At 41.7% G+C, this 27,922-nt stretch overlaps 1 protein-coding gene across 1 annotated transcript; it reads left to right on the top strand.

Moving 5' to 3' along the window:
• SIAH2 (siah E3 ubiquitin protein ligase 2) lies at positions 1 to 27,301 on the top strand. The gene is made up of 2 exons (XM_089672595.1): positions 1 to 540; positions 17,811 to 27,301. The coding sequence occupies exons 1-2, from the start codon at positions 142 to 144 to the stop codon at positions 18,366 to 18,368; spliced, it is 957 nt and encodes a 318-aa protein (XP_089528721.1). The 5' UTR covers positions 1 to 141; the 3' UTR covers positions 18,369 to 27,301.
• The last annotated feature ends 621 nt before the right edge of the window (positions 27,302 to 27,922 follow it).

The following is a 27,922-nucleotide window of genomic DNA, read 5'->3' as shown; positions in this document are numbered from 1 at the left end:
GCTAATGTCCGGCGCTGACAGCGCTACTGGGGGGGCGGGGTCGTAGAGTGTTCCGGGGATCCGCCGTCAGTCCTGCGTCCTCCTCCGGCCGGAAGTTTTCTCATCACCCCCTTCGGACTTCCATGGTTCTCTCCGGTCGCGATGAGCCGCCCGTCCTCCGCTGGACCCTGTGCTAACAAACCGGGCGGGAAACAGAAGCCGCCGCCGCCTCCCCCACCGCCGCACACCCCGTCCCCTGCGATCCCCAGCACGATCCCCGCCGCCTCCGGCCCCGCCGCGCCCCCTCCATCGGCAGCGGCGGCGGCGATCTCCGGGCCGGTGTCCCAGCAGCAGCACAGCGAGCTGACGTCTCTGTTCGAGTGTCCCGTCTGCTTCGACTATGTGCTGCCCCCCATCCTGCAGTGCCAGGCCGGACACCTGGTCTGCAACCAATGCCGCCAGAAGCTGAGCTGCTGCCCCTCGTGCCGGGCTTCCCTCACCCCCAGCATCCGGAACCTGGCCATGGAGAAGGTGGCCTCCGCTGTCCTCTTCCCGTGTAAGGTGGGTGCCTGCACTGGCCCTGGATGGGGACTTCCCGGCCGCTTACTTGGAGATCAGTGGGGCTATTTACTAACACTGGTGCAGCTCTGCAGGGGAACCAATCAGCTGCCAGGTCTTCTTGTCAAAACTTAATGGAACAAGCTGAAGGTAGCAGCTGATTGGCTGCCGTGCAGATTCTGAGTGATCCAGTCATTTCCATCTGTCATCTGTGTTCCCATCACTGCCATACAATGTACATCCCTGCCTGAGTCTGATCACTGTCAGAGGTCATGGGGAAATGTAAACACAGGCTGCAGGGATTGCTTCTCTTCATAGGAATGGCTCAGTCTATAGGATCCCTTTCATGTTTAGCATATACCTATGAAATCAGTCAGCAAACCATCCGTAGTTCTGAGATTCTGCTAGAACATGGCTGACCAGGCTGGTGCTAAATGTATGTTCATTGGCCCCCAGGAGCCTCATGGCCACTGGCACAAATGAATAGCTAATTAGGCTGCCACTTACAAAGCCTGGCCCACCGATCTGCACCTACAGCTTGCCCACCTATCCAACCCTACTGATCTTCAGGTGATGGCCCTTCTCCCAGTGGTTGCTGGAATTGGGGCTGAGCTGAGGGTTGACAATGCTGGAATTGGGGCTGAGCTGAGGTCTGATAGTGCTGGAATTGGGGCTGAGCTGAGGGTTGACAATGCTGGAATTGGGGCTGAGCTGAGGGTTGACAATGCTGGAATTGGGGCTGACCTGAGGGTTGACAATGCTGTAATTGGGGCTGAGCTGAGGGTTGACAATGCTGTAATTGGGGCTGAGCTGAGGGTTGACAATGCTGGAATTGGGGCTGAGCTGAGGGTTGACAATGCTGGAATTGGGGCTGAGCTGAGGTCTGATAGTGCTGGAATTGGGGCTGAGGGTTGACAATGTTGGAATTGGGGCTGAGCTAAGGTCTGACAGTGCTGGAATTGGGGCTGAGCTGAGGGTTGACAATGTTGGAATTGGGGCTGAGCTAAGGTCTGACGGTGCTGGAATTGGGGCTGAGCTAAGGTCTGACGGTGCTGGAATTGGGGCTGAGCTAAGGTCTGACGGCGCTGGAATTGGGGCTGAGCTAAGGTCTGACGGCGCTGGAATTGGGGCTGAGCTAAGGTCTGACGGCGCTGGAATTGGGGCTGAGCTAAGGTCTGACGGCGCTGGGACTTGGGGCTGAGCTAAGGTCTGACGGCGCTGGGACTTGGGGCTGAGCTAAGGTCTGACGGCGCTGGGACTTGGGGCTGAGCTAAGGTCTGACGGCGCTGGGACTTGGGGCTGAGCTAAGGTCTGACGGCGCTGGGACTTGGGGCTGAGCTAAGGTCTGACGGCGCTGGGACTTGGGGCTGAGCTAAGGTCTGACGGCGCTGGGACTTGGGGCTGAGCTAAGGTCTGACGGCGCTGGGACTTGGGGCTGAGACCTGACGGCGCTGGGACTTGGGGCGGAGTGCCGAGGTCAGATAATGATGACCTCTACAGCATGCTTTTGCTCATTGGTATGGGAAAACCTCCTGCGCTCAGGACTGATAACCCTATATCAGCTGCTGACACCTGCACCTTATTACCTAAAGTGAAAAGCCAAAAATACAAACATATGGTGTAGCGCTCTTTTACAGGACCCATGTGATCGCCGAGCGAGCAGGAAGTCATGTGATGTAAACATGGAGAGCTGACAGAGCTGGTCATACTGATTAGAGCCATTTAAGAAAGGGGAATCGAGCTGGTCTGGAAGATATATGCTGTGTCTGCTGGTGTAAAATTCTCTGGAGGATACGTTTTTTGATCTAGGAGGATCCAGGAGTGATCCAAAAGGCCTGTAGGCCCTTTTAGGGTCGCAGTAAGGAGGTGAGGAGCCAATCTAGCCGTGTGTGGAGTCATCACAAGAAGCCACAACACACAAGAATCACCTGCATGTTTTTACCTATTGTGGACACTGGTGTCACTTATATATATTCATTTATTTTTGGAGGATTTATATTCACTATGTTTTGATTGTTCATCATTATTTTGATATGAGTGTTTGAACACGGAGCACTATTTTGTCACTTTTTGGGTAGGTTATATCTCCCAGCATTGGGGGCACAGAAGTGTTTTCACTATATATACACTATATATTTTAATATTGTGTTGTCGTCATCAATGTTTGTGTTTAGGATTTACTACACTGTTGATTTCACCATTTGGCACATTATAATTCTCTGTTGGAGGCTTTTATCACGGTTTGTGTTAAAGAGCGCTACACCATATGTTTGTATCTTTTGCTCATTGGCACATCTAATGTTTGAACTGCCACTTGATTTGGAAAAGTTGTTGACCCCTCTACTAGAATACTAGAAAACAGTCATTGTTTTCATCCATGCTGTGTATGGCCAGGATTCCCATCTGCCTTTAGTAAAGCAAATGTTTTTCAGCAGCTGTGCATGCACTAACGTGTTGTAGTGCTATGTGCATAAAGCTGTACATGCACACCTGAGGGCTCCATCACATAGCTGTACATATCAGAAAGCAGAGAGTAGTGCCTGAAGCCTGCTGGAGACAGGAATAAGGGACGTAATACAGCTTTTACTTCTACCCTTAGACTCAATTGTAACTACAGGCAAAACATTTTTCCTTTTTTGGATAGAGTATAGGTGGGTTATAATCTCCGTTTTGTTTTTTTCTGGGTTTTTTTCTCCATCTTGTGTCCAATTGGGGAGATTTCTCTTCCCTTCCTGTCCCACAGCCAAAACAGGAAGTGAGAGGAAATCCCTGCAAATACAGGCCATCTCTTGGGGCCCCCCAGGTCACCAGAACTAGTGTCACCATTGAAAGATTAACCCTCTTCCTTTTCTGATGTCTACTCCAAAACCTGTTTTTTTGTTTTTTGTTTTTTTTTTCTTTTGCTTTCACTAACAGGACAAATAGGGTTAATCACCCCCATGGAGGCACAGACAGCAATAAAAACCTGACAGGTGTTCTAATCCAGGGCTTAAAATTTCAAATCCTGAGCTACTAGCCAGGCCTTAGAGTTACTCGCCACCAACAAACACACACAGAGACACCTGTATATACACATACCCACAGAAACATGTACACATACCCACAGAAACATGTACACAGACGCACAGAGACATGTACACACACACAGACACATGTATACACACACAGGCATGTACAGACACACATAGACACATGTACATGCACACACACACACGTACGCACACACACATGTGCACTCACACACAGAGACATGTGCGCGCACACAGATACATGTGCAGACACATGTACAATTGTACATGCATACACAGACAGACACACACACACACACACACACCACCCCCCCCCCCCCATAAAAAGTTGCAGTACTTCGTTGTTCACTCACAGAGCCGGGTACTGCACTCTAGGGAGAGGCACAGAGCACAGCACACACTCCTTCCTTTGCTTTCACTGCGCTCAGCTATTGAGCAGTCTGACGGTTCCCAGTGCCAATGAATGATCCAGCCTGAGCTCCGAGCCTGCTCAGCAAGACGGTCCTGGGGGAAAGACTCGCCCCCACCATAATTTCCACTCGCCATTGGTGAGCAGGTGAGTGGAAATTTCAAGCCCTGTTCTAATCCATCTCCACTCTATCCAGAACTAAAAAAGGAGTTTTGCCTTTTGGTTACAGTTTTTAAGGTGGTATCAAACCCAAGAATACAAAATATTACAGCTTACCAGTTCTTAGATGTGGTGACTGCATTCATTTTTTCTTTTTATTTAAGACTTTTATGTTTATTTTCACCTGGTGATCCAGCCAGTAAGTCTTTTTAGTTTTCAACTTCCTTTAACAGACCAGGGTGTTCAGCAAAAGTGGCAGTTAGGGGGTTGAAACAAACTATTTAGTTTATCTAAAATCTTTTATCCCAAAAGAAAAAATAAATGTTGCTGTAACTACTTGAAAGGTGTTAGCTGGAGTTTGGCTTTTAAAGCGGCAATGCACACAAAGATTTAACGATTTCAAAAAACTGTTGCTTTCCCGGCATGCCAAGAATGCGAACTGTCACATTTGCTTGTGCTCTCAACTAAACTGTCAAACCAACAAATGGCTGGTGTTATAACTGATCACATGTACAGCACCATGGCAGTTGCAGATCAGAGGCTAGGAAGGCAGCTTGCTTAGCTGAAAAGTTTAGGAGGGTTTAGTTATGCTTCTATTGGATTTTTTTGGTCATCTAAGGGCCTGTTCACACTAAACTACAGTTATTAAGCCCTGGTTCACATATATGCGGCCGTGTGGGCTGTGTTTTGCACGGGAACGAGAGCCCATTCATTTGAATGGACTCCCGTGCCGTGACATGCAGGGAACAAGTCCCCGCATTTCTTCTGAAAACACAGCCCACACAGGAACCTCGGTTCCCAGTACTGTTGCGTTTTCCAGTGCGGGCGGCATGCCATTAGAACAAATGGCACCCATCCACGGGTCCGCATTTCTCTGTGTGGGTGGTGCGGCTGCACGGATTTTCGTGCGGATCCGCAGTGGCACCACCCGCACAGATGTGAACCTAGCCTTAGTGTGTGGGCAGCAGTTGTTTTGGGCTGCAGTTTCATGTAGCATCTTTGTGAAGTGCACTAAGTGACACTTCATTCAAGTCATTGCACAGCCATGTGGTGTACTTTGCTTGCTGTACGGTGACATGCAGAACCATCCAGAGAGGTATGATATTATGCACACATGTTGCACAGTATCGCACAGCTCTGGAACACAGAGGAACACTGTTGTGGCGGGAACATGGCACACTGAAAACTATTTTGTTTGTTTGCTTTTTGTTTTTTATTGTGTGTGACTTTGAGCCCATTCACACTTGTGCGACTTGTCAAGTGACTTGGGCTCCAAAGTCACATGACAAGTGGCACCCCATGTTTCCCAATGGGTACCATTTATATGTGTGCAATTTCAAACTAGTTCCTGCACTATTTTGGTCTGACTTTCATGCGACTTGAGGGCCATCGACTTCAATGTAAACTCTCCAAAGTTGCACCTGAATGATATACATGCAACTTTGTGTTATTCTTGGTCAAACAAAGCCAAAGTCACGTCAGTCACTTCAAGTCGCACTGTAAAGTCGCTATGAAAATCACACGATTTTGAAGTTGCACAAGTGTGCATGCAGCCTAAAGGAATCTGATTTGTATTGTTCTTTCAAGCCACTGGTTAAGTAAAAAAATAAACAAGGTGGATGTAGGAATCCCACCCACCAGGACTTTATATTCTGACAGCTGCACTCCTCGCTGTCAGAATACACTGATCAGCGGCTGCTGACCCTTAAGCCCTAAGGCAGGAAGTGTCACTGGCCAGATCACCAAGTGAAACTAAAGGGGAAAAAAGAAAATGAATGCAGCCACCACATTTCGGAATCGTTAAGCTGCAACATTTCAGTGTGTGTATTTGTGTAAGTCATGGAGTTTTAAATAAATCCGTCTAAATTGGGGGTCAGCATCCAGTAGATCACGGTGTGGGCTTGCTGATCCACCATCCAAGAGCATCCAACAGAGTGCAGTGCAGAGGGACTACTTGTAAAGTTGGTGCTGTAGTAAGGAGCAAGAGCTGCATAAGCCGATGCCTCCTCTGCAGTGCTGGCTCCTGTCGCATGCGGAGTGATACCAGCTGCACTCCACATCTTATGGCAGCTAGTGGTCTCCAGAATGGTGCCAGCAGCAGGAAAGAAGAGATCTTCAGATCGTGTACAGCAATACACTGGGCACAATAGTATAGGGCTGCTTTCACACTGAATTGCTACAGTTTACCCACATCGCGGGTGCAGTGCAGTGTACCTGCAGCTTTCCTGAGGGTTTGCTGCTCTTAGCCATAGACTTCTATTCTATCCTGCGGGTTTGGCACACTCCCTGAAGGCGTACCAAAACTCCAGGAGTTTTAGTGCACTGTGCCCGGTGATCTTTGACTTCTTTCTTTCTTGTTCAGGTAGATCTCCATACCTTTTAGGTTGTCTACCCCTGGTCTAAATAAATCCGTTGTTCTTTCTGTAGTGCCTGGATTTGGAGCCCTGAGGCTTCCTCTGGAGAAGTGAATTGCTTGGTACCAGCTGTGAGTGTTTTGTAATGCAGTATTTTCCAGCAGCTGTTGTGACAGGGACTTGTGGACACACCTAGGAGTACTGATGTGTGCACTGGGTGCGGAGATAGTTATTCAGAACCTGTGCTTGCACTCTGTGACACTTGAATGGAGGAGTTAGTGGAGGGAGGAATCAGCTGTGACAAACTATTGGTATGCAAAGCTATGATAAGACATTCATTTTCCATGAAGTCATCAGATTCACCGTGTTATAAAGATCTATCTGCTTCCTCTATTCTTGTATCCAGCGAAGTTCCTGGAATAATATCTGCGATTAGAATACTGTATTTTGGTGCCGTTCTATCACGCCTCCTTTTGCATCCATGCGTTTTTTAAAAAGGGTTTGTGTAACCAAGTCATATTGACTTAGGTTGGATAGAGTGGGAAAAGTGTAAAAAGCCTGCCAGCTTTTACTGTACTTTGGGGTTTTGTTGCTGAGATTTCCCCTCGCTTCCTGTTACCCTGACAATGCTTTTACCAGACAAGAACTAAGGGGAAATCTCCCAACAGCAACAAAAACAGAAATAAAATGCTTTATAAGAGAAGCAGTGAATGGGCGAGTTGGAGTGACATAATGTTTTCCCGCCTCATCTTGTCAGAGAATGCTTTGAATTTATTCAGAAAATGCAAAGTATTCCCTGAATGGAGCCCGTGCTGCGTGGCCGACCTCATTTGTTCAGAACAGGATCCAGGAGCAAGTGGAGGTCACTGGAGTAGGGGTGTCTACTTTAGTGATTTCCAGGAGGATCAACCAGGTGTGGTACATACAGTCAGGTCCATAAATATTGGGACATCGACACAATTCTAACATTTTTGGTTCTATACACCACCACAATGGATTTGAAATGAAACGAACAAGATGTGCTTTACCTGCAGACTGTCCGCTTTAATTTGAGGGTATTTACATCCAAATCAGGTGAACGGTGTAGGAATTACAACATATGTGCCTCCCACTTGTTAAGGGACCAAAAGTAATGGGACAGAATAATAATCATAAATCAAAGTTTCACTTTTTAATACTTGGTTGCAAATCCTTTGCAGTCAATTACAACCTGAGGTCTGGAATGCATAGACATCACCAGACACTGGGTTTCATCCCTGGTGATGCTCTGCCAGGCCTCTACTGCAACTGTCTTCAGTTCCTGCTTGTTCTTGGGGCATTTTCCCTTCAGTTTTGTCTTCAGCAAGTGAAATGCATGCTCAATCGGATTCAGGTTAGGTGATTGACTTGGCCATTCCATAACATTCCACTTCTTTCCCTTAAACTCTTTGGTTGCTTTTGCAGTATGCTTTGGGTCATTGTCCATCTGCACTGTGAAGCGGCGTCCAATGAGTTCTGAAGCATTTGGCTGAATATGAGCAGATAATATTCCCGAAACACTTCAGAATTCATCCTGCTGCTTTTTTCAGCAGTCACATCATCAATAAATACAAGAGAACCAGTTCCATTGGCAGCCATACATGCCCACGCCATGACACTACCACCACCATGCTTCACTGATGAGGTGGTATGCTTAGGATCATGAGCAGTTCCTTTCCTTCTCCATACGCTTCTCTTCCCATCATTCTGGTACAAGTTGGTCTTCGTCTCATCTGTCCATAGGATGTTGTTCCAGAACTCTGAAGGCTTTTTTACATGTCATTTGGCAAACTCTAATCTGGCCTTCCTGTTTTTGAGGCTCACCAATGGTTTACATCTTGTGGTGAACCCTCTGCATTCATTCTGGTGAAGTGTTCTCTTGATTGTTGACTTTGACACACATACACCTACCTCCTGGAGAGTGTTCTTGATCTGGCCAACTGTTGTGAAGGGTGTTTTCTTCACCAGGGAAAGAATTCTTCAGTCATCCACCACAGTTGTTTTCCGTGGTCTTCCGGGTCTTTTGGTGTTGCTGAGCTCACCGGTGCGTTCCTTCCTTTTAAGAATGTTCCAAACAGTTGTTTTGGCCACGCCTAATGTTTTTGCTATCTCTGATGGGTTTTTGTTTTTTCAGGCTAATGATGGCTTGCTTCACTGATAGTGACAGCTGTTTGGATCTCATCTTGAGAGTTGACAGCAACAGATTCCAAATGCAAATAGCACACTTGAAATGAACTCTGGACCTTTTATCTGCTCATTGTAATTGGGATGAGGGAATAACACACACCTGGTCATGGAACAGCTGAGAAGCCAATTGTCCCATTACTTTTGGTCCCTTAACAAGTGGGAGGCACATATGCAAACTGTTGTAATTCCTACACCGTTCACCTGATTTAGATGTAAATACCCTCAAATTAAAGCTGACAGTCTGCAGTTAAAGCACATCTTGTTTGTTTCATTTCAAATCCATTGTGGTGGTGTATAGAGCCAAAAATGTTAGAATTGTGTCGATGTCCCAATATTTATGGACCTGACTGTATGTTGGTATTCGACGTCTGTCATCCATGCCGCCCCTTGAAGATGGATGACGAAACGCGTAGGGCGTGGTTTAGTGGATGTGATGTCAGGACGCTCCTCAAGACTGTTGGCTGTTATCGCAGTGAGCGAGGCTCGTCCCTGTTTTAGCTTTTTGAGACTGATATTGCTGGTGTCGGTTGGACACCTTTCTTGTAAGTGCATATTTCAGGCTACAATAAAAAATTATCTTTGTTTTAATATACTGCACGATACTCTTCTTTGATTTCCAGAGCATTTCCAAAGTTATGAAGGCATGATGACCACTTGCAGTTAAGACTGTTCCATGTGTGCTGATTGCAGTCTATTGCTCCTGGATACTCCAACAGATCATCGCTCCCAGAGCAATTGCTACTTTTGCTGATTTATAATTTGATCAGCAAATAGCTCTGGTGAGTTTACCCATTTCATTCGGTGGTGGATTTAGCTACACCGTGTTTTTTCTTGTTTGAAGATATTTTTTCAATCACTTATATTGGTGTTTGTGCTTATATATGAATTACGGACATTTATAAATATATTTTTTATTTTACTTATGTATTTATTTGCATTTTCATGTGACCTGGTATTTAGCGCATTCCTTTATATATTTTTTGTCACTTACCTTTTCTTTGGTTAGGTTTGCAGCTTTATATAGAATTTATTGGCGCTGTGTCTCTATATTTACATCTATATTGCAAAACTGAACAGGGGTGATAGCCTGCTCAGGTGTCTGTACCGATACCAACACCACAACCAATCAAATTGTCTTGAACTGGTATGCAGAGTTCACAAATCTCTAATACTGGTTTTTGAACAATGATTTTATTTTTTTCCAAGGCCAAATGTTAAAAGTTCTGTTTTATTCTGTAAATAATTACTTTTATTGCTCTCCATTAACAAAACACAAAGAAAAGAGATAACATTGATCTCCAGCCTGCTTTACTTTACATGTGGGTTGTATAATTGAAGTGACTGAAAGCTAGTCAAGTTTTTTTTTTTTTTTTTTTTTTTTTTTTTTTTTTTTTTAAAACAGAAGGGAGGTACTAGCACATTATGAAAGACCTATATTAAAAATGAATCCCTCTGCTTTGAAGGGATGGTATGAGTATACCAGAGTGCACAAACAGTGACTACCCAAATTGGTGCATGTTTACGAGATATTCCTTGTACCTACAAGGTAAGCTTTATTATACGCTTAGCTGTAGGTATTTATTTATGGTACTTATATAGCACTGTCAATTTACGCAGCACTTTACATAGATATATATATATTAAACATTCACATCAATCCCTAACCCTCAAGGAATGTACAATCTAAGGTCCCTAACTTACATTCATACATACACATATGTGGCGACAGCAGCAAGAGCCAATTTAGACAGGATCCAATTAACCTACCAGCATGTCTTTGGAGTGTGGGAGGAAACCGGAGTACACCGAGGAAACCCACGCAGGCACAGGGAGAACATGCAAACTCCAGGCAGGTGGTGCCGTGGCTGGGATTCAAACCAACGACCCTAGTGCTGCCAGGCGGAAGTGCTAACCATTTAGCCACTGTGCTGCCCCACAAGTGTTTACTACCGATGAACAAACATGTTATAGTGACCTGCTCTGTGCAATGGTTTTACAGACAGCACCGGGATCCTCTCCTTCTGGGGTCTCCCGCTTGCACTCCTGGCTCCTTCCCCTCCCCCCCTTCCTATGGGGACGCTTGTGTGAGCTTGCTCCTGAGCTGGCTGTGTGTGTCCATGAACACACAGATCGTGTCTTCGCCCCACACCTCTTCATTGGCTGTGATTGACAGCACCAGTGGCGACAGCAGCAAGAGCCAGTGGCGACAGCAGCAAGAGCCAGTGGCGACAGCAGCAAGAGCCAGTGGCGACAGCAGCAAGAGCCAGTGGCGACAGCAGCAAGAGCCAGTGGCGACAGCAGCAAGAGCCAGTGGCGACAGCAGCAAGAGCCAATGGCGACAGCCGCTGTCTCTGAGCCTATGAGGTGGGAGAAATCATCTGCTCTCGTGCACATTGCTGGATCAGGATCAAGCTCAGGTAAGTATAAGGGGAGTTGGAGAAAGAGCTGCCCTCAGAGGGTTTGTTACCTTAAAGCAGAGAATGCATTAAGGTGGAAAACCTTCAGCCTTTAGAGCCACTTTTTCAATGTAACCAGTCATGGGTACATAGGACCAATGTAACTATGTACAGTCAGGTCCATAAATATTGGGACATCGACACAATTCTAACATTTTTGGCTCTATACACCACCACAATGGATTTGAAATGAAACAAGCAAGATGTGCTTTAACTGCAGACTGTCAGCTTTAATTTGAGGGTATTTACATCCAAATCAGGTGAGTGGTGTATGAATTACAACAGTTTGCATATGTGCCTCCCACTTGTTAAGGGACCAAAAGTAATGGGACAATTGGCTTGTCAGCTGTTCCATGGCCAGGTGTGTGTTATTCCCTCATTATCCTAATTACAATGAGCAGATAAAAGGTCCAGAGTTAATTTCAAGTATGCTATTTGCATTTGGAATCTGTTGCTGTCAACTCTCAAGATGAGATCCAAAGAGCTGTCACTATCAGTGAAGCAAGCCATCATTAGGCTGAAAAAACAATCTTAATCTTCCAATTGAAATAAATCATTATTGTATACAAACAGGATGGTCTATAAATTTACCATCAAAGAAAGAAAACTCGATCAAAAAATTCGACCAAGATTTCTTGTAATTCATCCCATGTGGTATATGTTCTGGAGTGTCCATGTCACTTCCAGTGTGTGGGACGGACAGGGAGATTATTAAGAACAAGAATAGGAGAACATCTAAATAACATAAAGAAGCGCTATGACAAGCATAGTGTCTCCAGGCGTTTCAAACTTAAACATAATAGTGATCCCAGTTTATTGAATTTTTATGGAATAGATAAAATCAAGAGATTGGAGGGGTACTGACATGATCAATGAGACCTCCAGAAGGGAGACGTTTTGGATATACAAATTAAATTCTTTAAAACCGAACGGTTTGAATATTGACATCGATTTAAATTGTTTTCTGACCAATTTTTGATCAAATTTTTTTGATCAAATTTTTTTTCTTTGATGGTAAATTTGTAGACCATCCTGTTTGTATACAATAATGATTTATTTCAATTGGAAGATTAAGATTGTTTTTTTGGTCTTCCATAAAAATTGATATTCTTTAGGGTAGCCACTTAACAGCATGTTGTCATCTAGTTGATTATTACAGACCGATATAATATAATATAATTTAATTATTTTTATATATTTCTTTGGAATATGCATTAGCAGATATTTATTATATTTATGGGTTGTTTATATTATTTGACATTATTAATTATGCTCTCCCTTTTAAATAATAGGCAGTCATATAGTGATATGTTTTTTAATATTTTTTATTTTATTTTTTAGATTATTTTATATTGATTGCATTTTATCGGTTGATTTTTTTTTATGTGAATATTATTTTTATTTCATATTTTTTATTGGCTATTTAATGTTATTTTGTCTCAATAATGGATATATCTCCAGAGATCGAGCGGTATTGTGTCACCAGAATGCTGTTTATAGATTTGGTTGTAGCGTTGCTGCAATGCAGATTTAGTGTGTATATATATGTTGGTATTAGACGTCTGTCATCCATGCCGCCCCTTGAAGACGTCGGATGACGAAACGCGTAGGGCGGGGTTTAGTGGATGTGATGTCAGGATGATCCTCGAGACTGTCGGCTGTTATCGCAGTGAACGAGGCTCGTCCCTGCTTTAGCTTTTTGAGACTGATATTGCTGGTGTCGGTCGGACACCTTTCTTGTGAGTGCACATTTAAGGCTACAATAAAAATTCTTTGTTTTAATAAACTGCATCATGATACTCTTCTTTGATTCCCCGAGCATTTCCAAAGTTATGAAGGCATGATGACCACTTGCAGTTAAGGCTGTTCCATGTGTGCTGATTTGGCTGATTGCAGTCTATTGCTCCTGGATACTCCAACAGATCATCGCTCCCAGAGCAATTGCTATTTTTGCTGATTTATAATTTGATCAGCAAATAGCTCTGGTGAGTTTACCCATTTCATTCGGTGGTGGATTTTGCTACACGGTGTATTTTCTTGTTTGAAGAGATTTTTTCAATCACTTATATTGGTGTTTGTACTTATATATGAATTACGGACATTTATAGATATATTTTTTATTTTACTTATTTGCATTTTCATGTGATTTGGTATTTTTGTCAGTTTTGCAATAGCCTGTCATTACCCAGAATTACAACGGCATCACTTATATAGGGAATGGTCGGGCACCGGTTATAGCTTTCAGAATGTGAAAACATTTTCCATTTGTGAATTTGTCTGGGGGTTTGTCTATTTTCTCAGATAGGTCAGCACAGTATCTAATTCTGCAGTGTTCATCCAGGGAAATCATCCTCCAGACTGTGTGACTTTCAGTAAATGCCTGTACTCAGAAAAAGGTATTTTAAGAATGTAGGGCATTTTCTGATCAAGCAGATTACCTTACTGTACAGCTTTCTGCACAATTGTATCCTTTGTGTGTGAACCTGCTGCTTTCTCAGGCCTGTTTCACTAGGGAATAGTGAGATAGAATAAAACAAGTACATGTGTGGCCCATGGAGGTTATTGAAGGGACATGGCTGAAGGCCTAGAGCCACCTTTCTAAAAAATGTCACCTCTCGGGAACCCTTGAAGTAATTTTCTGATCTCAAGAAATCCCTGATAAAAAAAATTTAGGCTCCATGCACACTAGCATTTTTTTGTGTGTTAAAAGCAATTCTAAAGGTTCACTTTTTTGTGTAAAATAGCCTCCTGTCTGCTTGCTATGGGGGCACCCGCTGCTCCGTGTGTCCATTCACGCATGGAGCTGTGGCTTGGCCCCGCCCCTTTCCTCATTGGCTGACTGGCTGTGATTGACAGCAGTGGGAGCCAATGGCTTGCTGTTTCAGCCAATGAGGAGGCAGAGACCTGTGACAGCCAAGGCTGTCACTCACATCACTGGATCGCAATGAGGCTCAGGTAAGTATTGAGGGGGCTGGGGGCACTGCTGCACACAGAAGGTGTTTTACTTTCATGCATAGAATGCATGAAGGTAAAAAAACTCAGCCTTTACAACCAGGGTGGATTTGATTTAAATCAAACTGATTTTAAATCACGATTTAAATCGCTAGTCAGTAAGGCTTGATTTAAATCCTAGTTTTCTACATAAAGACTAATTCTTGCTGGTATAACTTTAATATGCAAGTAGATGAAGATTTTTAGAATAACAACTTTTCCGATTAGTTTTTTTTATCCCCAGTTTAATAGGTTAATCTTTCATATTTGGACAACTTTTCTGTTGTACTTAGGAATGAGAAAAATAATCATTACCTTAATAATAATTTAAATAGATTTATTCAACTGAAACAATAACATTACAGCATATGTTATTTGCTTAAACAAACATCCATGTTTGGTAACTAATTTGGCTAAACAAAATATATATATTTTAAGAAACTTAGACTGTCAGCCCCTTCCTCCTCACACTTAGTTTCACTTTCTTCTTGTGCAGATCTATTCCACTCCAAACAATCAGAAAAATATTGTTTCTATTCTATTCACTGAATTTCTTGAAACGTAGCACTGAAGGGGTTGATTCTGTATTCATAGGTTTGTAGAAGTTAGGATGAAGGTCTTTTTCTTAACTCTGTTCATGTTATAACATTTTTGCTGTGAAGAAGAGGCATGTGATCTCTGCTGAGTCAAATTCAGTTTTGAGAACTGCAAAAGTAAACCAAGCATCTGTGATAATATCTTGTAGGCAGAGAAACTGCCCAATAATCTTACAAAAACCTCTGGAAGAGCATGACCTTGTGAATGGATTATTGGACTTTATCTACCAAAAAATTAAACATATACAGCCTTATTCTACATAATTAAAAAAATCTTTATTTCATGATGGAATAACCTTTGGATGGTAATATATTTTCCTCCAAAAAGCATTTTATTAAAAAAAATCCGATTTAAATAAAAAAAATCCGATTTTTGATTTTTTTTAAAAAATCATTGATTCTTATCCACCCTGTTTACAACACATAGGATAACACGATTTAGCTTCTAGGAGCTTTAATAATGTTCATGTGCATGGAGCCTTAGAGTACTCAGTAAATTGTCTATAGACTTGACACACACAAAACAAAATCCATCCTTTCTAATGCCCCTCACCCCCTACCCTCCTTCCCCTCATATGGGAACATTGTTCATGAAATGAAAGTGGTAGTAAAGTTCCTGTCTTAAACTTGCAGTCAGGCTTACCTGTAGGTACATACATCGTTCAAGAGATTCACATCAGCAGTAGCCAATGATGTCACCTGCACATGCGCAATGACGCTCTGCATTCAGGGCACACAGTATGCCTTGAAATTCAGAGCACCATGCCGCAGCCATGGCTATGTTTTGGCAATTTATTACCACTTTAAGGAAATGGGCCAGGAAAAAAAGCAGACCGTGAAAATAGTGTAGTTTTTAACCACACTAGAGGTACATGGAAAAAGCTGTTCTGTTACATTTGGTGGTCTGTAGAGAAGGACCGCTATCATTGACAGTTAGTGGGAGCAATGCCCCCTTACATTGGTGGTCAGTGGTAGAAGAACCACTTAACACTGGCAGTCATGGTAGTTTATACCCTACATTGGTGGTCATTAAGAAAAGTGTCCCCTCACATTGGTTGAGGGAGAAAGAATGCACCTTACACTGATAGTCATTGGAAAGAAAGGCCACAAGTTGGCAGTCATTGGGAGTTTTCCTTTATACACCGGTCTTTGGAGTCACAGTGGTTACTTATCAGAGCCAAAGCACTCCACTGATGCCACACCACTGACACTGGCAGATGATGTTGGCCCCAGAAAAAGGTCAGTTTGCTGCTGTACAGTACTTGAGGAACCCATAGCGATCCCTGGGGGAACCTTGGTTGAAAATGCATGACGTAGGTACGGATATTTTCATGTCTGGTGTGTGAATGTTAATCCTTTCAGCAGATGAGGTGAAAAGCTAAGCTGGTGTTCACTGCAACAAATCAAATGTGTTCAGTTTTATAACCAGTTCTCCTAAACTGCCTGGTACATTAGCTTTCGGGCTTTGATATTTTTTAGGGCAGAGAGCAATGGTTTTCCTTAAGGCCTCCCTCACAGCTAAACCTAAAAGCAAAAATGTAATATTGCAGCTTGGCAGTCCTTAAATGCAATGGTTGCATTAGTGTTCTCTTTTCAGGCTAAGAACTGTTTCAGCAAGTACAGAAAAATACCTGGTGATCTTGCCAGAAATGCAGTGACTTTGTCACTTCCTGTGCATTTAAGGGCTCATTCACACCATGTGCGTTGGGACTGTACCCGGCAGACTTGCTGAATGCATAGACAAGGCAAATGCCTTGTTTCCCATTAGATCAGTTCACACCACTGTGTTGTGTGCTGAAAAAAGTACTGCATACAGTTTTTTTTTTTTTTTTTTTTTTTTTTCTTTTTCTTTTTCTGCACAGCTTGGTTCTGTGTAATCCATCACCCCATGCTGCAACAGATGGAACTAAAAGAAATGTCACTTTGTGACATTTCATTAAAAGGTGGCTGTGCGATGTGCTGTTTCCAGAGCCTCAGCACCACAGCTTGCTCACTGCATACAAGCAGCTTTATTCTAATACAGCTGCTGGTTTAAATTGGCTCAAAAGACTACAAAGAACCTTTCTCTCATATGTAAACTGTTACTCCCATCACCCCCCCATTTATGGCAGATGTTTGAATTCCAGCCTGTATGACAACCATGGCTACCCTCATAGATGCAGTGGAGGATTTGTAGACATGGTGGAACAGAAAGTATGTTATTCACATGATTACAAAGAGAAAATCACGAGGAAAAGCCTGACAAAAGAAAACAAGTACATCTGATGGCTGGTAAGCTGCAGTATATTACATTTTTATTTTGCTTTTTTTTTTTTTTTTTTTTCTTTCTTTGTAAGATATGAGTGCCAGCATCACCTGCTTTGACAACCAGAATCCAATTCCCCTGTGCCCCACAAACTATTGTTTTCCCTTTTGCTCTTGTTTACGTAAATTAATTTTAGTTTCTTAAAGAGGAGCTACACTCTGATAAGCCAAATTATAATAACCGCATCATTGACATTGTTGTAAGTCACATCATCCATACTGGATATTGCTGCACATTTGTTTTTCTTCTTAGATTCTAGCCATACCCATGATAGATGTGGGCTGCTGAAGCTGGCCTGCATCCATTTCTGGGTTTCCATGCAGGTGGCTACCTTGCATGCACCTCCTTGTCTTGCGCCTGCGCAGTAACTCCTCCAAATCTTGTCATTCTCGGCCAGGAAATAATGCAATAATAGAAGCCTTAGATGTCAGAAGACTCTTGGGATAGATGGCATAGATATCCCAGGAGTCAACGGGGCAGGCTGATGATATAGTCGTCTAGGTAGCCATGACCCAAAGTCCAGGAGACAACAATTAAAAAAACAAAACTGCACAGTATTCCTATCCAAAGACCGCAGCACTGTGGGTGGGCATTACAGTAAGTCTAAATGAAAAACATTAGTGAAACTCCACCTTAGTGGGCTCTGAAATCTATTCAAAATTACAGACGACCAGTTTACTTCATTTGTATTGATATATCTGCTTTGTATACTTGTAAATGAGATATTCATAGTTTCATATGTTGTGCTTTTTTGTTTTTTTTCTTCTAGTATGCCTCTACTGGTTGCTCTTTGTCTCTCCATCACACTGAAAAACCTGAACATGAGGACATCTGTGAATATCGTCCCTACTCCTGTCCCTGCCCTGGAGCCTCCTGCAAATGGCAGGGTTCACTGGAAGCAGTTATGCCGCACCTAACACATGCCCACAAAAGCATCACTACTCTCCAGGGCGAAGACATAGTCTTCCTTGCAACAGACATTAATTTACCTGGGGCTGTTGACTGGGTGATGATGCAGTTTTGCTTCAGCCACCATTTCATGTTAGTTCTGGAGAAACAGGAGAAATACGAAGGGCACCAACAGTTTTTTGCCATTGTCCTCTTGATAGGCACACGGAAACAAGCTGAAAACTTTGCCTACAGACTTGAACTCAATGGAAACCGAAGGCGTTTGACCTGGGAAGCCACACCAAGGTCCATTCACGATGGGGTGGCAGCAGCCATCATGAACAGTGATTGCTTGGTTTTTGATACTGCAATTGCACATCTGTTTGCTGATAATGGGAACTTGGGCATCAATGTAACCATATCTACTTGTTGTCCGTGATCCTCGACCTTCTTTGTTGGAAAACATATTTCAGTGGCCACGTCGGTGCTGTCTGCATTTTATTTTATTACAGTGGACTTTTTTTCAACATGCATCTTACAGAAGCATTGCCAACATTTTGTAGAAACTTTTTGTAGTTGTAAATAATGAGGCTGTGAATTGTTATCCTGAAGAGCGTAATAACTATCTTTTACTTAAATTATTTTCCGAAGAAAAAAAATGGATGTACTCCGTTGATTGTCAAATAACAGATGAATATATCATGAAACTCCGGTACAGCAGGTGAAAGTGTAGCATTGTTGTATGATGCAGACATATACAAGATTGGACATTTCTATAGGTGTGTAAAGAAGCTGGATCAGTCAGCAGAATATGCTGGGTTATATTTTTATGAACAATTTATTGACCAAGCTTATATTTGAATGTGCACTTATCTTAATTTATAGGTTAGTTTGTTTACCTTTTACCTGGGCTTTTGTATGAAAACTGATGGAAAGAAAAGAGGTTGTCCACAGAAACCAATCAGTGTTGCTTGCATATTCCCAATGTTTTAGTAAAAAAAAAATTTTTTTTTTTTTTTTTTTTTTTTTTTTTTTTTTTTAAACTGGTGCACTCAATCTGGTGCAGCTGTGCATGGTAGCCAATCAGCTTCTAACTTCAGCTTTTTCAGTTAAGCTTTGTCGATAAAACCTGCAAGCTGATTGGTTTCTCTGCAGAGCTGCACCAGATTTTGCACTATGCAGCTTTAGTAAATAACCCTCATACTGTCTGGCTGCTGTGGCCAGCACTGCTACTTTTCTGCCAGTTTGTTTGAAAGCTGAACTGCAGGCAAACAGCTAAATTACACAATTGACATTCACTGTTTTACCTGCCAAAGGATTTTAAGTTCTGTGCAGCCGCTTTTTGTAATCCAGGCAGCCTAGGAGAGAGCACAGCCTGGTCCATTAACTTCACCGCCACACAGTTTGGTCAAGATCACTGTGTCAAAATGCTCTCCAGCTTGCTGACTGGAAAATGAATCGGTAGCAGCATTACTGTGATCTCTCCTTCTGTCAGGGTGCATTCATTGTTGCTGCACAACAAACAGTAGAGCCTTGTTGGCTTCTCTTGCTTGGCTGTCTCTGACCCAGTCCCAGTGCTGCTTTACAGGAGATTACAAGAGGTGGATATCCAGAGAACTTCAAGTCCTTTTCACCAGTTGAAATATTTTTACTAGTGAAACAATGAATACATGACTGTTAATTTGGTATTTTCTTTGTATCTGCCTGGAGTTCACCTTAAAGGAAGCCTGCTGTCTTGCCTGCCAGTGGTGAGTGTGCAGAGAGCATCTTTACTTCCCTCCTTGGGATAGTACTGACTAGCTCCAGATTTGAGTTTGACAGCATCACAATAAGTCATCTGGATATGTGCAGGCAAGTGTTTTGTTCTGTGTCTTCCGTTCTGTTTTTGTCTCTTAGATGGGCGCTTGCTTAGAGAGGTTGTTCCTTTCTTTGCAGTAAAGTTTTTGTATGCGCACAATTGCTGGTTAAAACTGATTCTGCAACCGGAAAAAGAAGATAACATTGATACTACTGGTTAGAGAGAAGATCTCTGAAAGACACTAGGGCAGTGGTTCTTAACCTTGTTGGAGGTACTGAACCCCACCAGTTTCATATGCGCATTCACCGAACCCTTCTTAATTGGAAAAATAAAATATGATTTTTAAAATTCAAAACATAGGTATATATTTAGGTATATATTTATACATAGGTGCACAAAATGAACAAAACCGTTAAGAACAAAGAACAAAACCATTAAAACATGATTTTCACACAAAAACATAATAATGAATATTTACTGCACGAATCATATGAGTCGGGTGTGGGTCTTCACCTCCGCCGAACCCGTGAGACTGACTCACCGAACCCCTGAGGTTCGATCGAACCCAGGTTAAGAGCCACTGCACTAGGGAGCTTTGTCTAATCAAATACAAATTTGGTTAAGTATGTGCATATGAGAGGAAAAATTCTCAAATGTCCTGGCCATAGCAAATCATCTAAGCCTGAATATAATGTCCATCTCTCCAAATACCTCATTTTCATTAAAACGGAATTCCTGGGAAATGGGGGGGGGGGGGCGACTCCCTTCCAGTGGGCCCCCTGCACTTTAAGGATTAAATGCTTATGGTGTGTTTTTGTTTTGTTTGTTTTTTCTCTAGGGTGCCATTAAAAAGCACTTTCTTACCTTAGCCAATGCTTCTATAATAGCTATATGATGGTCCTGGGTTGTAGGCAGTCCCTTACTTACAATGCAGGTCAATGGTGATGTCAGAGGGCAACTGACGAACAGAGTGCCAAAGTGAAGTGGCTTCTGGGGGCATGAAGAAGCCTTGGGAGAGAGGGATACGGTAAGTGAAATTGTGGTGGTTTTTTTGGGGGGGTTTTTTCCTAGTATCCTAGGAAAAAGAGCATTTAACCCTTGCCAAATGGGAGGAACCCCACTGGAATCACCCACTGGAATGCTGCCTTCCTCAACCTTCTTGTTTTCTTCTTATTTCAGAGAACAGTTTATAAGAAACCTAACTTTTTAGGAAAAAAAAGTAATAATCCTTGAAAGTTTGGTAGAGTTTGGTAAATGATTCTTGTTGGTGGAAATAGCTAAAGTGGTTATTTGCCAACATTGTCCATTTTTACCTTCTAGCCCATTCATTCATTCTTTTTCATGGTTAATCTAACCTTATTAGCTACTATGGGTTGTTATTGTACTTTTGTTGGTAGGCCGGAAGAGTTTGCCAGTAGGGTCAGTTCTCTAAAGCACAGCAAATATGACTTTTCACTAAGGGCTGAAAGGCTGAAACACACTTTTGCACCATGGTGTTTTTACGCAACACATAAGATTGGAGAAGTGTAAATAGGCCCTAAAGGTTTTGTAGCACAGACTAGGTGTATTTAATACATGCACAACACATTATTTTTGTATGTAAATTGTGACTCAAATTAATTTTCATTCATTTTAACATGCCAGCACCTTCTGAGGTTCTATATAGTGTCTATTGAGACCAGAAAATAGAGCCATTTCTTGGGAGTTCGAAATACAAATCTTTTAGAAACAGAAAACTATTTTATGTGGAAAGATTATTGCACCTATGCAACATTATGTGAATTCAATGTTTGAAAAAAATTAACGCAGTTGGGCCCCTTTTACCCAGACCTCATCCGTTCAGTAACTTTTTTTTTTTTAAATGGAGTCAGGTTACATCAGTTTGCACCTCCATCTTCAGTTTAGTTTACATCCGTTTTTGTATCTGTTTTTTTCTTATCTGTTGAAGAGACCAATCAAAGGTGAAAAAAGTATAAATATGTTTATTGCCTAAAAGTAGGCTTAAACAAAACAGATGGCGTCTATTTACATCTGTTCTGTTTTGACTGATCTGGATGTTAATGGACCTGACCTGTCAGATAGGCGGATGTTAACTGATCATCAGTTTACGTCTGCCCACCTATATATATACATGGTGGTTCAGTCTGGGTCCATCTGAAAAACTGACAGACAGATCTAGACTGAACATCTGTGTGAAAGGGGCCTTAAAGTAACTTATGCATCCTAGTGACTGTGTTCACCCTAGTGTGCTACGGTTTGGCCGTAGAGTGGGTGTATCTACGATTTTCCTGCTTGCAGTATCTTTGGTGCATTTTCAGAAAACACAGCTAAAACTCCCAACTTAATCGAAGCCTGTGGGTCCAATTCTGTGGCCAAACTGCAGAGCACCAGTGCTTAATAACTTCCGTTTTTTTTTTGTTTTTTTTTATACTTTTATAACTAATTGGGGAAAAAAAAGCAATTAAAGCCTGACTCATCTTTCAAACTATTTCCTTCACTAATTGCTGCAGCCGCTGTCAGCGTTTGTATAAATTGTAACATTGGCTACATACTGTACACAGTACTGTGTTTCGGCAGTAACAAAATCTTCCTACCTCTTCCCCAGCATTGGGGCTTCCTATCTGCTGCTGAAATAAAATCAGTGCTTCTCAGCCATTCACATTTCACAGCTATTTAAAGTGAAATGAAAAATTGAGTTAAAGCAGAACTCCAGTTACATTTTTATTTTATTTTTTGAACCATGCAGTGGGACTGTATCCCCATTGCATGGATCAGATGCTCATTTTTTCAAGGGGTGAGGACGAAGCTCATACTCACCTGACCCGCCGATTGTGCGTAAAACCGCACTCCCTCATGGCCCAGCGGTGAACCATTCTGTCTGTAGAGTGCGCATTGAGCATGCTAACATCAGGATCAGTCCATTTACAAGACCGCTGGGACCACGGGGTGGGGGATGTTTAGGAGCCGAAAGGACCATTCTTGTGCTTGGAGGATCGGCGGGTCAGGCGAGTATATCTTTGGTGTCCTCTCCCCTAGAACAAAATGAGCATTTAACCCATGCAGTGCCAGCACAGCCCCACTGCACAGGCAAAAAAAAATTTGTGGATTACTACCGTACTTTAAACTTTTAAATACGGCAAAATATGGCCAAATACAAACCCATTTTTGTCAGCCTTTATAAATGGGTCCTCTGGTGTCTGGAACATTTGGGCTAAGATACTTACTATACATCATCATCATCATGTACTTAAAGCAGTCCACTAACACACTGGGGTCAATTTACTAAGAGAATGGGTATTTGCAAAGTCAATATGCTCCAATCGTGTGCATAGGAAATAAAAACTGGATTTTGCTTGCACACGTTTAGTAGATTGAAGTCTGCAGAGCTTCACCTCATTTGCTAAGCAAAGTACAAATTCCCTTAGTGAATAGTCGATACTCCTTTAGTAAATAAACACCACTGTCAACCTTTTGTTATCACAGAATCCTCAATCACTTTAGAATACTTATATTTTCACGGTCTGTAAATCAACTGCTTATCCAAATGTTTGGAGATATGTACATGGGTTGTGGAACTGTACGTTCACCCCCAAGATATGGTTGCTATTGTTTTTGTTTAAATCAACTGCTTATGTGCCATGCAGCACATACTTTGTAAAAGTTCTTTCTGTGCAGTTTTTAGGGGTAGGAGAAAGAGGAATGCAGTCCCATCCTGAATAGGAATGATTGGTGCCTAATATCTTTACTTCTGGGCATGAAAATTGCTAACCTCTGTGTTGCTCATTTATTTCCAGACAAGCATTCAGTGCACATGTCAGTCACATTTCATAGTAATATCAGATGGGTATGGGCACTGTAAATGTCCCTTGACTTGGTACAGTCTTCAAGTGGTGTAAAATCTCACATCATTCATGTTTTTACCTCTTTAGACCTTTTGCGGTATGCTGGAGGTGGAAAAGGCATGGGAATGTTGGGATTATTAAACCAGTAGCATAGCACCATGGAAGATGGATATGGTTCAGTGATACACTGGGGTTGATTTACTAAAGAGAAATACTGTGCAGTTGCTCCAGAGCTTAGTAAATGAGCAGAAGCTCTTCTGACTACCATCATTCAATGTGCAAGCAAATATGCTGTTTTTTATTTTCCTTGCACGTGATTTGATATTCTTTGCAAAGTGAAGCTCATTTACTAAGCTCCGGAGAAACTGCACTTGAAAAGTGCACAGTCTATTTGCCTTTAGTAAATCCACCCCTTCTTGAGTCTCTTCTCATCAACTTTTGTAGGCTGAAGCAAACTTAAGCCAGCCTTTAGAAACTGCTAAGGAGGATTTATGCAGTCTAATACTCGACTGTAGCCATTGCTTTAATTTTAGCAATGTCTGCACCAGCATAGACTAGAAAAAGAAAGCTTAGGTTTGGTTGGAACTATTACCCAATTGTTATACTGAACACACTCTTGTTCACACAGCGTACAGCTGAGGGTTCAGTGATTTGGTCTCCATAAGGCTGAGTTTAGGTATGATAATACTGCATCATATCTTGCAGTTCAAAAATAGTTTGTGAATGTTTTCAGTCATCATATTGGAGAAACTCCAAAACTTCTCATAAAAGGAAACCTTTATGGATAATAAAGGCTGCCATATCTGGTGTTATTCAGATAACGCTAGTTGCCTGGCTGTTATGCTGACCTAATGGCTGCAATACTTAAAGCTCCCGTAATTCCTCACTACAGGTTACCTGTAAAGGAAATCTGTACCAGAAGCATTATGGAAACTTCTGTTGTTGACTTCCTTTTTAAGAGTCTCCGTTGCCTGGAAGTCATACCTGATCCTCTAACCTAGAAAATGAATAGAGCCAGGAAGTCAGAACTTTTTATTCAATACTAGCTCCAGGTCAGAGTCTCAAAAGTACCGCAGAGGCAAACTGTATTTTCAGAAGGGGAGATCTGCAGTGGCATTCTCCAAGAACTGTAGCACAGCTGTTCTCATTTTGAGAAAATTCACAGAAAATCAGAATTCTTTCCAAAAAAAGCTTTTCTTGAACTTGGTAAAAGGGGGGGGGGGCTTTTAAAAGTTTTTGATTTAACTGCAGTATAATGAATGCTGCATACTTGCTGCTAAGCAATTTAAAGCCCAATTCTAGCAGAATATTTTCTTTAGATTTTGGATAGCAGCTTTTATTTTTTTCTCTGTCCCCATGGTAAAAAAAAAAAAAGTTTTTATTGCTTTGCATTGTCACAGCATGAGGTGAAGCTGTAGCTGGTTTTAAGCTGAAAGGAAATGGTCAAAAAATACTAGGCCACCATTAACCAAGTCTCATTTTGAAAATGCTAAATGGCTGCCTGTCTGTTACTGTCCTGAAACAAGCATTCAGGACAGTGACACAGAATGACGTCCATACAATCTGATCTCCGTTCCTCTTCCATTTTAGTGACATAGGGCTCAGCCACACTGCGCAAGGCCTGTTGTGCATCTAATAGGTTGCATTAAGGCAGCCAATTCATTGGAAAAAAACATACCTGCAGCATATTTTGTATCACAGTTGTGCATTGCGATGGACTGCAATGCGATAAGGTGCGTTTGGTTTACCATTGAAAATAAATGGCACTTTAGCACACAAACACACATAACATGTTACTGCAGTGCAATGATGTGAGCAGACCTTTCAAATATTAAAGCCATCATCACTGAGACAGCCAGGTACTTAGTATTTTCAGATGGAAAGGTCAGCAGTGGCAGCCTCTGTATTTCCCAAGGTACAAGTTTCCTTAATTATTAACGATTTTATGTAGTGATCGTTGCCAGTGGATGTGTGAACAGTTTTGTAAGAAGTTTGTTCATTTTTGTTTTTGTGTCACCCTACCACTCCCACTTTATTTATATAGTCCCTGGTCTTGTCTATATTTTGTTAAATATATGTGGTCTTTGTTATGTTCCAGTTTCAAAATGTTGGTAAAGGATTACCTTGGACAGTGTATTTTACCATATTTTACTCTGTTAGAATTGTACAGTGTATTGAAATCCTCTATGAAAACTGCTACCAAATAAATGTAATTTATTTAATGAAACCTATAAGAATTTATTGCTGAGTGACCATGTATGTATTTTATATTTGTTGGTTATAGAACCTTGACTGAAGGCTGTTATTAAAGAGGATGCCTACCATTCAAGCACTTCATACAGCATTACAGCCGTGTGTGTCTGCGTGTGTGTGTGCGCCATTCAAGCACTTCATACAGCATTACAGCCGTGTGTGTGCGCGCCATTCAAGCACTTCATACAGCATTACAGCCGTGTGTGTGCGCGTGTGTGCGCGCCATTCAAGCACTTCATACAGCATTATAGCCGTGCGTGCGTGCATGTGTGCGTGTGCGCCATTCAAGCACTTCATACAGCATTACAGCCGTGTGTTTTGTTTTTTTCTTTCTTTCTGTGCAGGCTGTATATCCAATAGAATAAAGCTGGTCTCAGTCTCTCGCCTTCTGTTTCTGCTTCCTCCCTCTTTAAACTCAACCCCCCCCCCCCTTCTGTCTTTCAAATGGAGACCTATACACTTGTCTGGAGTTCTTTAAATAATTGGTATTTATGGTTAGCTTGTAATTGGAGATGCACTGAATGGACAATAGATTTCAATACATTTATTCAAATTTTTTTTTATTTTAATTTTTTTTTGTTACATGTATTTTTGTTTAAAAATAAATGCTGAACAACTGTTGTCAAACATGTCTTTACAGTTTTTTTTTTTTTTGTTTTCTTTTTTTTTATATATAATTATATTGCAGCATGATGCATGGAAAATGGATGTACGTTTCCATCTACTTTATGCGCATTGACTTGCATAGATCTGTGTATTAGCGCACTTGTAAAATGCAGGTCAATGCATAGACAAGGTGTTTAAAAATGTGTTTTTCATGTGTCCTGTTCACACTACAATGCTGCCTTGTGTTTAAAATGCAACATTAAATGTGTTTTATTGCAACTCAGGTAAACAGCATTGTAGTGTGAACAGGACACATAAAGCAATAGTGTTTTTTTTTTTTTCTTTTTAATGTGTCTATGCATTGATCTGCATTTTACAAGTGCGCTAAAACACAGATCAATGCAAATCAGTGTGCGTTAAAACATGAAATGGATGGAAATGGAATTCCATTTTACTGCAAGTCATTGTGAATTCAGCCTTAGGGATTGCATATTTACACTGAATTCACACTGAGTTGCGATAAAATGCGGGGGAAATGGATGTACATTTCCATCCATTTTATTCATATTGACTTGCATTGATACATGTTTTGATGTGAGTTTTAGGATGTGTTAAAAGTGCACTTCATTTTGCAGGTTTTTTCCTGTGAGATCACATCCCGAGGGTCACAAAATAAATCGCAAAGCAAACCTTTTCACTTGCGCCATGTTGACCTGGTACAACGCATTGCATTAAAATGCATACATCAACGCACTGTAGTGTGAACACACATTGGAAAAAAAAAATAGATTTTTTTGTGTCCTTGTGTTTATCCTGCATTTGACATTTTGCCATTTTTTTATTTTTTATTCTATTAATAAAACTATATCCTAATCTTTTGTATATCTGTTTGAATTCAGTAATACTGATATCACTGTGCTGTAAATGGCTTGCTTAGCGAGCTGAATTATGGGAGGGAACCAGCAATACCCACTATAGGAGGTAAACCGCAATGACCAGTATTTATCACAGGAAGCTCCTGAATAGAGGTGAAATTTCAGGTTGGGTCACTACACAAAACACACCTAGATTAAAGTAAACGTACATGTGGCTCTTGTTTTTAGACGATAGCTGCGTATCCTGGAGTACAACTTTACCGGGGGAAAAAAAAATTAAAAAAAATCTACAACCACACACTAGTATAGAGTTCAACATGATGTTTTTATCTGATACTCATACCCACTATTCTATAGCTATAAGGGAGACATTTACTGGGCTATCTATTCTCATCTCAACAAGCAAACATTAAATACTGTATGGCTAAAAATAATTCCAACCTATCTGAGGGCAAACCTGGTTGCCTATTGCAGTTATTTCCTTGCCATATACAAACAGATACTCACAGAAGTCTTATGTTTTTATCAATAAATACAAGGCTTCCACTGAATGGCTGAGATGAAGATTGTGATGCCATCCCCTCACACCTCCACTGCAGCCAATCAGAGGAAGCCTTGT

The sequence above is a fragment of the Staurois parvus genome, unplaced genomic scaffold (genome assembly GCF_062004578.1).
Source record: "Staurois parvus isolate SC_StPar_1 unplaced genomic scaffold, SC_StPar_1.0 ptg000131l, whole genome shotgun sequence".
NCBI lineage: Eukaryota > Metazoa > Chordata > Amphibia > Anura > Ranidae > Staurois > Staurois parvus.
This window is presented reverse-complemented; position numbering and strand designations above follow the sequence as displayed.

Excerpts from the sequence above, each read along its gene's own strand:
- SIAH2 (XM_089672595.1), top strand. The coding sequence starts at position 142 with ATGAGCCGCCCGTCCTCCGCTGGACCCTGTGCTAACAAACCGGGCGGG. Across the intron at positions 541-17,810 it reads CTGTCCTCTTCCCGTGTAAG|TATGCCTCTACTGGTTGCTC; the intron begins GTGGGTGCCTGC and ends TTTTTCTTCTAG.